This window comes from Zonotrichia albicollis, chromosome 3 (assembly GCF_047830755.1).
Source record: "Zonotrichia albicollis isolate bZonAlb1 chromosome 3, bZonAlb1.hap1, whole genome shotgun sequence".
Lineage (NCBI taxonomy): Eukaryota > Metazoa > Chordata > Aves > Passeriformes > Passerellidae > Zonotrichia > Zonotrichia albicollis.
The window spans coordinates 36,820,481-36,834,112 of NC_133821.1; the positions used below are offsets into that span (position 1 = coordinate 36,820,481).

General features: G+C 42.3%; 1 protein-coding gene across 1 annotated transcript; it reads left to right on the forward strand.

Moving 5' to 3' along the window:
• The first annotated feature begins 8 nt into the window (after positions 1-8).
• ABCG8 (ATP binding cassette subfamily G member 8) lies at positions 9-13,395 on the forward strand. Its single transcript, XM_074537176.1, has 13 exons — positions 9-319; positions 2,063-2,167; positions 2,888-3,044; positions 4,906-5,144; positions 5,552-5,684; positions 6,716-6,985; positions 8,896-9,061; positions 9,149-9,232; positions 9,536-9,735; positions 9,851-9,927; positions 11,202-11,469; positions 11,995-12,122; positions 12,614-13,395. The coding sequence occupies exons 1-13, from the start codon at positions 269-271 to the stop codon at positions 12,749-12,751; spliced, it is 2,016 nt and encodes a 671-aa protein (XP_074393277.1). The 5' UTR covers positions 9-268; the 3' UTR covers positions 12,752-13,395.
• The last annotated feature ends 237 nt before the right edge of the window (positions 13,396-13,632 follow it).

Consider the following 13,632-nt stretch of genomic DNA (forward strand, 5'->3'; position numbering starts at 1 on the left):
AGGACTGATCAGTGATTAGCTGAAGCCGCTATCTGATGTACCTTTAGCCTGAGCTATTAGTGTCCCAGAGGAGGGGAATATTTCCCTGTCCACGGGGTCATGCCAGCTGCAGAGACGCAGCACGCCAGGAGAAATGGGGCTGCGGTGAGGATGCTTGGAAAGGACTGCTTTCCAAACCAACACGAGAAGGATTTCCACAGCTTTCCCAGAGACGACAGTCAAACCACTGCGGGGAACAAGACCTTCCACCACCACCACCACCACCATCATGAAGGAAACTTCTGAAAATGTCTCTCTGGACGATGCCAGCTGGAGCCAGGTGATGTGCGAGGGCTCGGCTGTGAGCGAGAGCCGCGTGGAGTGGCGAGGGACCCGAAGGGCTCAGCTGTCCCGCGGCTGCCGGGAGCGGGGAGAGGGAGGCACCCATCCTGCCGGGATCGGGGAGAGGCAGGCAGCCATCCTGCCGGGATCGGGGAGAGGCAGGCACCCATCCTGCCGGGATCAGGGAGAGGCAGGCAGCCATCCTGCCAGAAGCGGGGAGAGGCAGGCAGCCATCCTGCCGGGATCAGGGAGAGGCAGGCACCCATCCTGCCGGGATCAGGGAGAGGCAGGCAGCCATCCTGCCAGGAGCGGGGAGAGGCAGGCAGCCATCCTGCCGGGATCAGGGAGAGGCAGGCACCCATCCTGCCGGGATCAGGGAGAGGCAGGCAGCCATCCTGCCAGGAGCGGGGAGAGGCATGCAGCCATCCATCCTGCCGGGATCAGGGAGAGGCGGGCATCCATCCATCCTGGCAGCGGGCTGGCACGGCCAGTGAGCCCCGAGGTGCTCCAGCTCCGAACCGTGAGCCCAAAGCAGGCACATCGCCCACCGCAGCACACTGGGCATGAGGCTGGTGCCATGCAAGCCCTGCTCAGGTGCCACCGTGGTGGAGCTGAGAGAGGATCTCCAAATGTGTGCATGGGAGTGTATCCTAGACTGGCTTTCCCAGGAAAGCCTCAGTCTGGATCCGTTTGCTGGGGAGCACCTGTTTTCAAAAATTAGGTTCAGCATAAGGAAGGGCTCAGAGTGCTTTGGCAGTAGGGGTAGTTTGGAAGGCTTTCCTGTGGCTTCTCCAGCTGCTTGGTGTGATGTTGATTTCTACTGAAAAAAAAAATCAGAAATCAGCCTTGTTTGCTGCAAGGGCAGGAGGTGCACGCAAAGATCATGGTCATCCTCTGGCAAAGACACCACAGGCATGGGCAGGGTCTGTACACAGGGAACAGGTACATTTGCCTTGGCTAGGGTTGGAGTCTGATAAGCAGGAAAACCACAGAGCTGTGGGAGAGACATGGCTGGCTGGAAGGAAAACTGCAGGCATGCACACACAGCTCAACCCAAAGCTAGGACTTTGTCATTGCAGCTCTATGCAAAAGGGCCAAGTAGGCTCTTGTTATTTTAACTGATATCTCAGAACATTAAGTTCCAGCTGATAAATGGTGAATTTAAAAAACAAAAGAGAAGAAAGAGACTGCACTAGTGGCTGTGTTTTATTTGTTCATAAAGCCTCCAAGGAGGCAAGTCCGTGTGCAATTCAATAATGGACATGCTTCCAGTGAACCTTCATTTTTAGCTGCCAAAATGCATCAATTGCAATATTGATTTTGATTCAGTAGACTAATACTGAATTATTCAATAATATGCACCATTTTGATGCAGTAGACTAATACTGCTGAAGTAGTACATCTTTTTTCCTCAAAAAAAGTCTAATCTCTTTGTAGTGACATGACATTTATCTCCATTTTCAAAGTTTTCCCTTTTAATCTGAAAGCAACTAGAAGAGCACAGTACAGCATGTTTGGCCCTCATACATGTCACTAGAACAAAGTACTTTTTACACTGAGTGAGTGTGAACTGATAACTTATTTCAACTCTTCAGACTTTTGAACTACAGTAACTCATCAATAATACTGCTACATCCCATAAATACATTTCCCTTTGTGCTTCATCTTTTCTGAACTCAGACTTTAGCATCACTTTAGTTATTGTAATTAACTGTTGTAATCCACCTAACAACTTTTCCAGACCAAGACCCGGGATAGTATTTTTCACCCTGAAGAAGATAACAGTCTTTATTTTGCATACAGTGGAAAATCAAATGTTCTGGAGGTCAAAGAACTCAACTACCAGGTAAAAATAGTCATTTATACACCTCTTTTCAGCAGGAAACATATCCAGCAATGCCTGTTTCTATACCCAGACCATTTAAAATGCCAAATAAAGTTGATAAAGATCACGAAACTGTTGCACGGTCAGTTTTGTGAGCAGAATCACACTCTTGTCTGCAATATTGACAGCAGACTCACCCCTGTATTGTAAATATATCTAGTAAATTTAAGGGATAAGACAGGAATAGAGACCTGTTTCTAGGCCCTGCTTTGTTTCAGTCTTGAGCAAAATGAATCCTCTGAGAGCTGGAGCACAGGGGCTTTTTATTCAGCTAAGGATGAAAGGAGCCCTTGCTGGCAAGAACGAGTATGTGGAAGGGGATAAAGAGATGACTAACAAAGAGGATTTCAATGAACCAGTGAAATATTTCATCTCCTCCTCACCATGGCATCTGAATAAGATTTCACAATTTTCAGTTTCCTTGAATTTCTAATTATATCTAAAGTTTGAAACATTTAAAATTAACAATAAGTAACAAAGGACACAGAGAGTTTTTCAGTGATTAACAGAAGAAGAAAGGCATGAAAGCATAGGTGGCTGCAAAAGAACTTCCATCTAGGTATTTCTGAAGATGAACAATATTTTAATATATGATTTGCTTGTAACATTGTAACTTTGAAGGTATTTGTTGTTAAATAATTTCTTGCTTGAATTGAAGGGACTTGTTTCCTTCTTTGTTAGGTTAACACAGCATCCCAGATTCCCTGGTATGAGAACCTTGCTCAGATGAAAATGCCCTGGACCTGGAAATCAGATCCTCGTTCCCATGTGACAGTAATCCAAAATCTGAGTCTAAAAGTGAGAAGTGGTCAGATGCTTGCAATTATAGGAACCACTGGTAAGAGCAACCACATTTTATTATATGGGCAGTTCTCAGATAAAATGAACACAATCAAGAGCATCTGCAGTCTTTATGATGTTAAAATCAAGTTGAGAGAAAACTGTTGGAGTGTCAGTAAAATACATTCTTTAAGTGATATGATGAACAAGGACACAGAGAAAATACTGAAGGAGAAAAAATTAAAATTCATTTTCAAACCAAATTCTGTTATGCCCTGCCCACATCTGCGTTCTGTTTCCTGAGGTATAGCGAGGTATTGTTACAAGTGTGGCCTGGCAGCTCCAGATCTGCTGGACATGAATCAGTTTCATGGCTCAGATTCAAAACAGGCCAATTGCAGACCATACTCAGATAGCAAACAAATGAAGCCAAACCCCATAAGAAAGATCAGTGCCGACTTGCATAATAAGCATAAGCAGGAATTCTATTTGGACTGAAACAATTCTAACAGGATAAAATACTGCATTTGTGTTAATTAATAGAAACTTACAGAGAAGAAAAGACAGTTCCTCTTCTGTCTAGTGTTACTGCTTTATTACACTGGGGTTTGGTTTTTTCCTTCCATTTTCTGGTGGGACTGGTCAAGGCAGACAAGAAGTAGACACAGGACCTGTAAACTGAAGTAGAAAGTGCCATACTTGGGAGGTGAAAACCCCCATGCTGTGTCTCCACTAGAGTCTTGCATCAGGTTAGCTCAGTGATTCGGTGAAAATTCTCTCAAAGGCAAGGCATATTTGCCAGAAAAGTTCTAACTTTATTCCTAAAAAATGAGAGTTTTCTTTCCTATTGCCATGGGAATCTTTCCTTAGCACATATTGTTAAAGTCAGTGAAGCTTACCTTAGAGATTCATTCTCCTGATAATAAAAGGAAAAGCTTTGTGATGAAATAACATACTGCGTTATAGATATAGCACCTTTGTAAGGCAACATACACTGAGCACAAGCCCCTTTCAGCAAACTAGTCAAACTATTTTCAAAAGCTGTTTATCATCTATTTCATCAAATGCCTTGGTAAAATGGATTAAACTGCTGATGGGTTTCACATTGTCAATGGCAATCAATATGTCACTCTTAAACAGAGCAATACATGGTTTACAGATGGATGGGTTTCTTTCTTAAGATGTATGTATTAAGAAGCAAGTGTGGAGTTAATCTTTCAACAGGGAGACTGGAAATAAATGACATCTAATCATAAGAGAGTTCTGTGTGTTTACATACAGAATCATACAACAAAAAGGAAAAATTCATTTGCTGTTTAACTCCAGATCAGGTTTTGTTTTCATTGTTTTACTTTTCTTACCTCTGGGTATGAACCAGCTTTTCTTAATTATTTAAATGACTTTTTGTCTAATTCAAGTAATAATAATTTTTATTTCAATCGTGATTAATGTTCTTATTGTCTGTATAATCATTCAATGCCTTAGTCATTCAGCCGATCCAGCTGCTGTTTCTGAATTCACAAATCCCTCCACAAAGAAAGCTCTTGCTGAGCCTTCGGGCACCAGCCCTGCAGCCAGGGCAGGACCATCTTTGACCCGTGTTTCAAAAGTGAAAGGGAGTTCACCAAAGAGATAAGAGACACTTCTTGTGCTCGTGAAGCCGTCCTCAAAGCCCAAGTACCCAGTTCTGCTGAGAAATGAGAAGGGTTCAAACCACATACGCCATTCCAGAGGGGAGAGATTTCCTTAACAGGAGCTTATAGTCAGTGTTTTCTTTGAATATCATCCTGTCTCTGTGACTTTGGGAAAACTTTAGGAGGGTTGGCAAATATTTTTTTTTCCTTAACACCTCTGTCTGTGACAAGATTGCTTTTCAAAACCATCCCTTGGAAATTAATTTTCAGTTTTTATTTTTCTAGGTGGTGGAAAGACATCCTTGCTTGACGTGATAACCTGCCGGGATCATGGAGGCAAAATCAAGTCTGGTCAAGTCATGATCAACAACGAACCCTGCACTCCCCAGCTTGTTAGGAAATGCATAGCACACGTGAGGCAAGATGACCGACTGCTCCCCCACCTGACTGTCAGAGAAACACTTTTGTTCGTTGCCAAACTGCGCCTTCCAAAGTTTTTTTCAGACTCACAAAGGAAAAAAAGGGTAATTAAGCTGTTGGGAAAAAATAAAGTTGTCAAAAATGTGCCTGACAGGAATTATCCAAGAGATCCTGTGTGTTTGGAGTCAGAACAGCTAATCTGGCATTTTTTTTATGTAGATTATGAATTATAAACCTTTTTCATCTTTCAAGATAGAAACCAGCAATTGTTCCAAAGCTCATAAAAAATGACAATCTAGAGAAAGCATTAGAGAGGCTGAACGACGAACTAAATTTTTGATCGCTGAGTCTTTTTTAATGTTACCTCTAAAATCAAGATTTGTTTTCAAGTGTCTCTAGCACAGAAATATCCAGATGAATTTTAACCATATTAATCATATTTTCAGTTGTACCAATGCACGAATGTGCAAATGAACTCTTGCTTGACGCCTGTACCCTCGGATCCCCGCAGGTGGAAGACGTGATCGCAGAGCTCCGCCTGCGGCAATGCGCCAACACCCGCGTGGGGAACGAGCACCTGCGGGGCGTCTCCGGGGGCGAGAGGCGCAGGGTGAGCATCGGCGTGCAGCTGCTCTGGAACCCGGGTGAGCACCACTCGCGCCTTCCGGGGCACACCTCACACCGCCTGGGCACAACGGAGCACTGCGGGAAGATGGAAACTTTCGGGGAAGAGCCGCACACGCAGTTGCCCCTAGGGCAGCGGGAGGAGCTCGTACTCGGGACACTTTACAGGCCTTGCCACACCCTCTGTCTGCCTTTCCACAGCAGTTAGTGACTGCTGCTGGTCCATCTGCTTCAGTTGCAATCAGTGCTGATCACAGATAGTACTGTAATTATTACAGGAATAATTCTGTAAACAGAGTGTTTCAGCAGCTGACACACTTTTGCCACCTTTGCCAGTGGAGAAGTGGAGACAGAGGCAGAGCCCCCAGGAGCCTTCACCCACCACCAAAGGTTGCTCAAAGTTGCCTGAAGTTACTCGTACAGCAGTGCTCTGGTTTGTGCATATCAGTATAAGGTTTGGGTTTTATCCAACCACATGCCACAAGTTACTTTAGCTTATTTTAACATGGAGATTGTTTTCCTTCCCTCTGACACAGCCTCCATTTACACGTGCAGTATCAACAGGAAAGGTAATTTTCTTCACTGTAGTCAGTCATTGCAGTCTTGTGCAACTCACTGACATGGCTTCATGTTGCAGGTGAAATAGAAACTTCCATTGTCCTCAGTAGAAGCAAAACATGAGGCTACATCCACAGCTGATTTTGCTGGATTGAATCCCCTCTTTGATCTTACATATTTGTATCAAAAGTACCACTAACCTTGACTAAGCCTCTTGTCCAACAGGATTCCCCATCAGCTTTTTCCCTAGGAAGTGGATTTGAAAACTTTTTGCTTGTATAAAGTTATACTTATGTAGTCATGGGGAAGGCAGGTTTTTGCTTTTGTAAGAAGTGATGCACAGGAATAGCTGTACTGAAATAAAAAAAAAAATAATTTTCTTTAAATTTAAAAATAATGAGTGAAATTTTGTGCACTAGCACCATTTCACTTAGAACATATTTTCCAAACCACACGTGCTGCTTCCTACAGCTAAATTTACTGTCTTTGGCAGGAATACTCATACTTGATGAACCCACGTCTGGACTGGACAGTTTTACTGCACATAACCTTGTGATAACATTATCCAGACTGGCCAGAGGAAACAGATTGGTTCTTCTTTCACTTCATCAGCCCCGCTCAGACATCTTCCAGCTGTTTGATTTGGTTCTTCTGATGACATCTGGACTCACTGCCTACTGTGGAACAGCTAAAGACATGGTCCAGTATTTCACAGAACTAGGCTATCCCTGCCCAAGGTACAGCAATCCTGCAGATTTTTACGGTCAGTATCAAGCACTGTCATAAAAAAAGGGAAATAATTTGCCTTCCTAAGTGGCTAGGTAATGGTGATTTTTATTGACCATGACTGTCTCAGAAATTCCTTGTAATTAACCCAAATCAATACTGCAGGAAGTTCAATTTTTAATAGGATCCTTATTCGTCAGTACAGGAAATGTACCAAAAAACAAGAGGTACAAGGGGACAAAACTAATTTTAAAAACACTCCTTCTAACAGTGCCAGATGCAGTAACTTGTCAACATGTTTAGCATACTTATCCCCATGTTTTAGCGGACTGAAACATCTTCTCTGGGAAAGATACAGATAAACTGATCAACTGCTTTCTGTAGGCAGTTCTCTGATTTCTCAGTTTCGAAAATGCAGAAGTTTGTTTCCCAGAAGCTAACTCCTAGTCTGAGACAAAACTGGAACAAGTACTGGGAAAAAGGAGTGCTGCCCTACAGAAGCACAATGGAAGGGAGAAAATCCCAACCCAAATCAGCAATCTTTTCACTCCTCAAAGAAAGCTTATGTGGTTTCAAATCCATTGATTTTCTGGGTTTTGCAATGTGGAAAAGGAATCTGCCCTGTTAATCTAATGGCAGGAATCTCTTAACAGAGGCTGGCTCAATTCCAGCCCTTAGGTCTTTGCACTCAAGTTGGCCAGAAAGCCTGGTAGAGACCTCAGACAACCACAAGTAATGTGGAGTAATCTCTTCAGCTGTGCCCGCGTGGCAGGCAGTGCCAGCTGCACAGAGATAAACGAGAGTTAACCTTGGGGTCAAGCCCCACAAAAAGACCTTTGTCACCATCAGGGTTCAGAGCAGTCCTGAGCCAAGCACAGCCTTGGGGAAGGCTTGCAGAACCCCTGGATAGGAATGGAGAACCAGAGGAGTCCTGTGGAAACCCATAGCTCCAGCCTGTGGGTTCAGAGACAACACCCAGCCATGGGGCTGGGGAGGGCAGAGAGGCAGGGGAAGATCATTGAATGGTGTGCACTGAGTCAGCAGGCACAGGAAAAGAAAAGAAATATGGGCAGCAGGATGGCAGAGCAATAGGACAAGATGAAATAGGTAGAAATCATTCCACTTGTCCTTGTGGAAATAGGCCAAGATGGCATTCACAGCAAGAGGGAGCACCTGATGGAAACACTCAGATGCTGGCTGTGTGTCTGACAGAGAAACAAGCGACCCGGGCAGAAGGGAAGGCAGAGAATTTCTGATGGACTCCTCCTAACAGTGGCTGAAGAGACATGATCAACCATTGCAAGGAGTCAGGAAATGTGCAGTGATAGTTCTCTCAGAAAGCATCTGTAAAACTTCAGATATTGTCAATCTACACCAAAGATCAGCATGGGAAAATACTACTGTAAGTTTAGATTAAAAAAACCCAAACAAACAAACAAAAAAACCCTAAGTCAACTATTATTGGTATCATTATGCACTATGTTGTCCTTAGATAATATTCCTTTTGGACTTTCTCAGTATCAGGTAAAGTTTATGGCACCTCTATAACTATAATTGTGCACAGGAAGAAAAAATGTGATATAAGTCAAAGTCACACATAAAAGACTGTAAATGCCTACATGACAGGAAAGAAATTCAAACTATTTTTTCTCAGCACTGTTTTCAAGGTGTTATGAAATTTATAAAAATCTGAAATAGTAGTTTATAATACTATAATAAGCAATTATGTAATATCTCAGTGATTCATTGAGTGACTAGGTAAGAAACATACACATTAACAATCTGTTCATCTCTAATTACCTAAAATAACTGATAGTCTTAACTGTTGTAAGTTAATGAATGTACACAGGTTGGACTGTTTGCTCCCAAGTAAATCCCTGATTCTAAACACATTGTAAAGTTATTTATTCTATAGCACATGGACTCAAATCAAGTAATGTCTTGCAGTTGACTTGACCAGTATTGATAAACAGACTGCAGAAAAGGAGATGGAAAGCCAAAAAACAGCAAATACTCTTGCCAACTTGTTCTTAGAAAAGGTCAAACATTTTGATGATTTCTTATGGAAAGCTACTGAAGGAGACAACACTGATACCACAGTCATCAAGCAGAGGTAAAGAAAAGAATGTCATAGAGAAGAACTGGAATAATAGCTACACCTTCTGCTAATCTATTTTTTTTTTCTTTTTCTTTTGGGCAGGAATTCAGAAGAGGTTCTCAATATGCCTCACCATTTAAATGATCAGTTACCAGGAGCCTTGAAGCAGTTCACAATATTATTAAGGTAATCTTGTTATGTATTGTGCCCATTTGTATTTAAAATCATCAGAAAGAGGCACAGAACATCCCACCCCAATTTTCTTCCTTCAGGCTTTCATCTTGGTAGACCTGAAATACTTGGTGGCTACAGGTGCTTCATGGGTTTGATTAGGTAAAACCCTTTAGAGAAACAGGGAGCCCAACTCCTGTCCTTGCCAAAGCCAGCAAGTTCCAGGAACTGATTTGAACACTGGCTGGGGCTGTGTGTCTGAATATAACTGGCTTTAGTAAGTGTTCTATCTTATGGTCAATATTGCTGTTTTCCTAGTCGTCAGGTCTCCAATGACTTCAGAGATCTTTCAAGATTACTAATCCATGGATTTGAAGCCCTTCTTATGTCATTACTAATTGGATTTTTGTACTATGGCCATGAAAAAAACGGACTCTCTATTCGGGACACAACAGCACTGCTGTACATGATAGGTGCCCTTATCCCATTCACAATAATTTTGGATGTTATTGCCAAATGTAAGTGTCAGTCTTCTTGTAAATGCTATAAGGAATCAAAATGAAAAAAAATCTTAAATCTATGACAAAAATAAGCTTATTAATACAACCCAGTGTATTTGTTCCTCCCCTGCAGGTCATTCAGAAAGAGCAATGCTTTATCATGACTTGGAAGGTGGAATGTACTCTGTTAGCCCATACTTCTTTGCTAAGGTAATCGGTTTTGCTGCCAGGAAATACAAACAGCCATCTTGCACATTAAAAAACACAAGCAAAACAAAGCCTTGTTGAATAAATAATCACATTCATATCAGACTTTGTTCTTTTGTGTCTGCCAGCTAAAGCTATCAGTCTCACTTCCTTAGTATTAATAGATTAGGCCTCACACTAGTTTAGAATTTTGCCATAAGTCATGGCTGAGGTCCCACACCCAGAAAAGCCAATGTCTTTGGCCAAAACGTGAGAAATCTCAGACTCAGATTTCCAGGTTTAGACAATTTTACATACCTGCTATTTAATTCACTGCAGCATCTCTGAAAGTTTGCTTACATATCTTGATCTGTAAAACAAAACATTCATATCAAATGCTAAAGCAGAGGTAAAACAGAAATTACAGAATGCTGTGACATTTCCAGTTTGGGCCTGCATTGGTCTGAACTAAAAAATGTGTTACATGCACAAAGAGCCAGAGTTTCTAGAATCAAATTTAGAACTTTTACAAAACGACATTCTCTTTTTCACAAGGGTTTTGAATAATCCCTCTTTTGTGATGTTAGATGAGTTCTGCCTGCCATGGCATCTGTAATTTAGGTTTCCATTTCTGCACAGGATTTTAAATGCTTATTAGTGGTTGCCAGAGAAAAAAATTCTTTGCATTGTGTCACAAAGATTGCACATTATTCACAGAGAAATCGATGTAATTTGTTACCTTAGTATTAGAGGATAGTAGCAACTCTCTTTCAAGAATTAATAGTCTCTTATATACCTCTTCAGATATTTGAGAAAATCCCAGTTATGCTTTTGTTTTACAATGACTCAAGTTGCTACCTGGACTGCCTTTGGGACAAGGTGGTGAGGAGACCAACAGCCAAATTTGTCTCAAATTTCACATCACACAAGTTTCAACTAAATTGGGACAAAACATTCAGTTGCCGTGAGTCAGTAACAGTACTACTGTTATCAAGCACACCAGTTCACAGCAAAAGTGTATTGGGTTCTTAGACTCTCCCAAAACTCTTAACAAAACAAGCTGTAACAATTAGTTTTAGGCATTGTCACAACAGGAGAAAAAATTAGCAAGGGTTTGTTTCATGGTTTTGCATGTCACTGGCAAGCCCTGACAGGGAGATGATTGCATTCTAAGGGAGTATTTCCTATAGCTTTTATAAACAGTGCACAAGTACATTAAGACACATCTCATGTATTTTTGTAATTATCATTCACCTTTTTCTCTTTTTTTAAATTTTCTTTTTAATCTTCCCAAACAGATTCTGGGGGAACTCCCAGAACACTGCATTTTTGTGGTAATTTATGGGATTCCCATCTACTGGCTGGCAAACCTTGTTCCTGGTCCAGAACACTTCCTGCTGAACTTCCTGTTGCTGTGGTTGGCTGTTTACAGTGCCCGTGCCATGGCACTTTGGGTGGCAGCTCTGCTGCCGACCTTACAGCTCTCTGCCTTCTTTGGCAATGTCCTCTTCACATCATTCTACCTCAGTGGTGGGTTTGTCATAAGCCTGAACAGCCTCTGGACAGGTAGGACAAAGCTCCCACCCTCCCTCCAAATTGAAACATCAATGGCTTTCATCAGTGACAGTGTGTCCTGTGCAGGAAAACTCAGCTTTGTTCTTACCTTGGCAGTTATCTTCTTGGATGGTGGCAGTGCAGTCAGGTCACCCATTTTACATCAGTTTCTCCATCTGAAAATGAGGCAACAAGAAATTTGGTCAAAAAAGCAATAGTGAAAGGGTAGCTTCTTACGTGGTTGCTGAATTTTTCAGTAAAAAGAATTGTGTTCAAAAGAGGAAGATGGAGCTCCAGGAAGACTTAGTTGACAGGGGGAGTTTGATGGATATGGATATTAGCTAACTCCTGATTTCCCATCTCCATGTAACTATGTAAAGTATATCTGCCATTTTGTCCAATAATAAACTGTCACATGTTTACAGCCTCTGGCTGTCAAGAAGTGAGACAAACCTGCTGTATTTGGCAGCAGCACAGCAGTATTCTAGGTCTCAAGTTTTGTGTGTGTGAATCAATTTCTGTCATTTTCTTTTCCAGTTCCTTTTTGGGTTTCAAAAATCTCTTTTCTCAGATGGAATTTTGAAGGAATGATGCAAGTTCAGTTCACTGACACCACATATGAAATGACTGATGGAAACAATACTTATCAAATACCAGGAAAACTCGTAAGTCAGTAATAAAAATTGTTGCACATATCGATAAGAAATTGGAAATTTTGAAAGAAATTGCTATTTATATGCCTGTCATATATTATAATTTTATCATTTAAATAGCTGGTGTAGGCCTCAAATTCGGCAATTGTCAAATCAACACATGAAGCTGGGTTACACTTGGTTGTAAATTTGTTTCTCAAGATGGCCCTACAGCAGTTCCTCCTATGCCTTTCTGTTAGTTGAAGAGAAAAAACAAAATAGTAAAGGGCAACTCTTTCCTACACCAGCCCCAACTATGCACTGCACTTTGCTGGAACTGTGTTCTTCTGAAATAGGAATAGGGTAGCTGCAACCCTCTATCAAACCACCCTGGAAGCTACACCCAAGATGGAAAACAGGGGAAGGTAGCAGGCACCAGGAAAGCTTACACATAAAACACACTTCACAGATCCAGCATGAAAATATTGTGCCTTTTGCTAATTTTGTGCTATTGGTCACTACAGGTCACTCAGGCTCTGGACCTGGACTCCCACCCTCTCTATGTGAGCTACCTTGTCCTCGCTGGCATCATTTGCAGCTTCCTGCTTTTATACTATTTATCTCTGCGCTTCGTCAAGCAGAAATCGAGCCAGGACTGGTAAGGGCAGCGGAGGCAGCAGGTGCCGGCCTCCCCCGCAGGAACAGGGGCAGCAGCTTCCGCAGCAGGAGCCGCCGCCCGGGAGCGGGAGCGGCCGCGCGGCTGCCACAGGATGGCAGCAGAAGCCCAGGAGTCGGGAGCCTGCCACGGACCGCGGCTGCAGCCTGGCATCGGGGGCGGGGTGGGCCTGGGGCTTTGCCTTCACTTGGGGCTTTGCCGCATTCACGGCTTGAGCGAGTGACAAGGCGCTTGCGAGTCCTGCACGTCTGGAAATTGTCTGAGCTGTGGGCCACCGATGGAAAAGGACCCACGGCACTCTGTAATAATAGCTGATGTTCTAGTCCATAATGTTTGAACGTACGATGATCACTTAATTCAGAGGGCTACAAGAGAACAGGATCAAAACACTTTCTGTGGCATGTATGACATTTAACATAGAAGATTCCACAAGTGTTTCAGGAGAACATGCAAGGATGGATAACACAATTGTTAACTACTCTGTGTTCTAATTTCTTATGTGTTTTAAAGCTTTGCCTTTGTGTTCCAGTAATATGCTGATAATGCCCAAACCAGGTATTTGCTCACTGTAGGGATGAGACCTTGTAACAAATAAAATTATGTCACCTCCTTGGATTTATTTTTACAATATAAATGCGTATCAATTGTGTGTTATTAATGACATCTTTCTCCATTGCAATACACATCCTAGCAATTTGCCAATTTTTCTTCCTAAGGTTCTCAGGTAGAAAACACCAACCTGCCCCTGAGTAATTAAAAATCTAATTATGCAACCTATTAATGCTTGTCTAGTGCACCTAGTGATGCTCAGAAAATTATTATCAGTAAATACATGGCTGTAATTCACAGAGTCATGGTAAGTGCATG

What these genes read in the sequence shown, in the direction of transcription:
- ABCG8 (XM_074537176.1), top strand. Translation starts at nt 269, where the DNA reads ATGAAGGAAACTTCTGAAAATGTCTCTCTGGACGATGCCAGCTGGAGC. An exon ending in TGCAATTATAGGAACCACTG is followed by an intron (nt 3,045 to 4,905) that starts GTAAGAGCAACC and finishes TTATTTTTCTAG; the next exon opens with GTGGTGGAAAGACATCCTTG. An exon ending in GCCCATACTTCTTTGCTAAG is followed by an intron (nt 9,928 to 11,201) that starts GTAATCGGTTTT and finishes CTTCCCAAACAG; the next exon opens with ATTCTGGGGGAACTCCCAGA.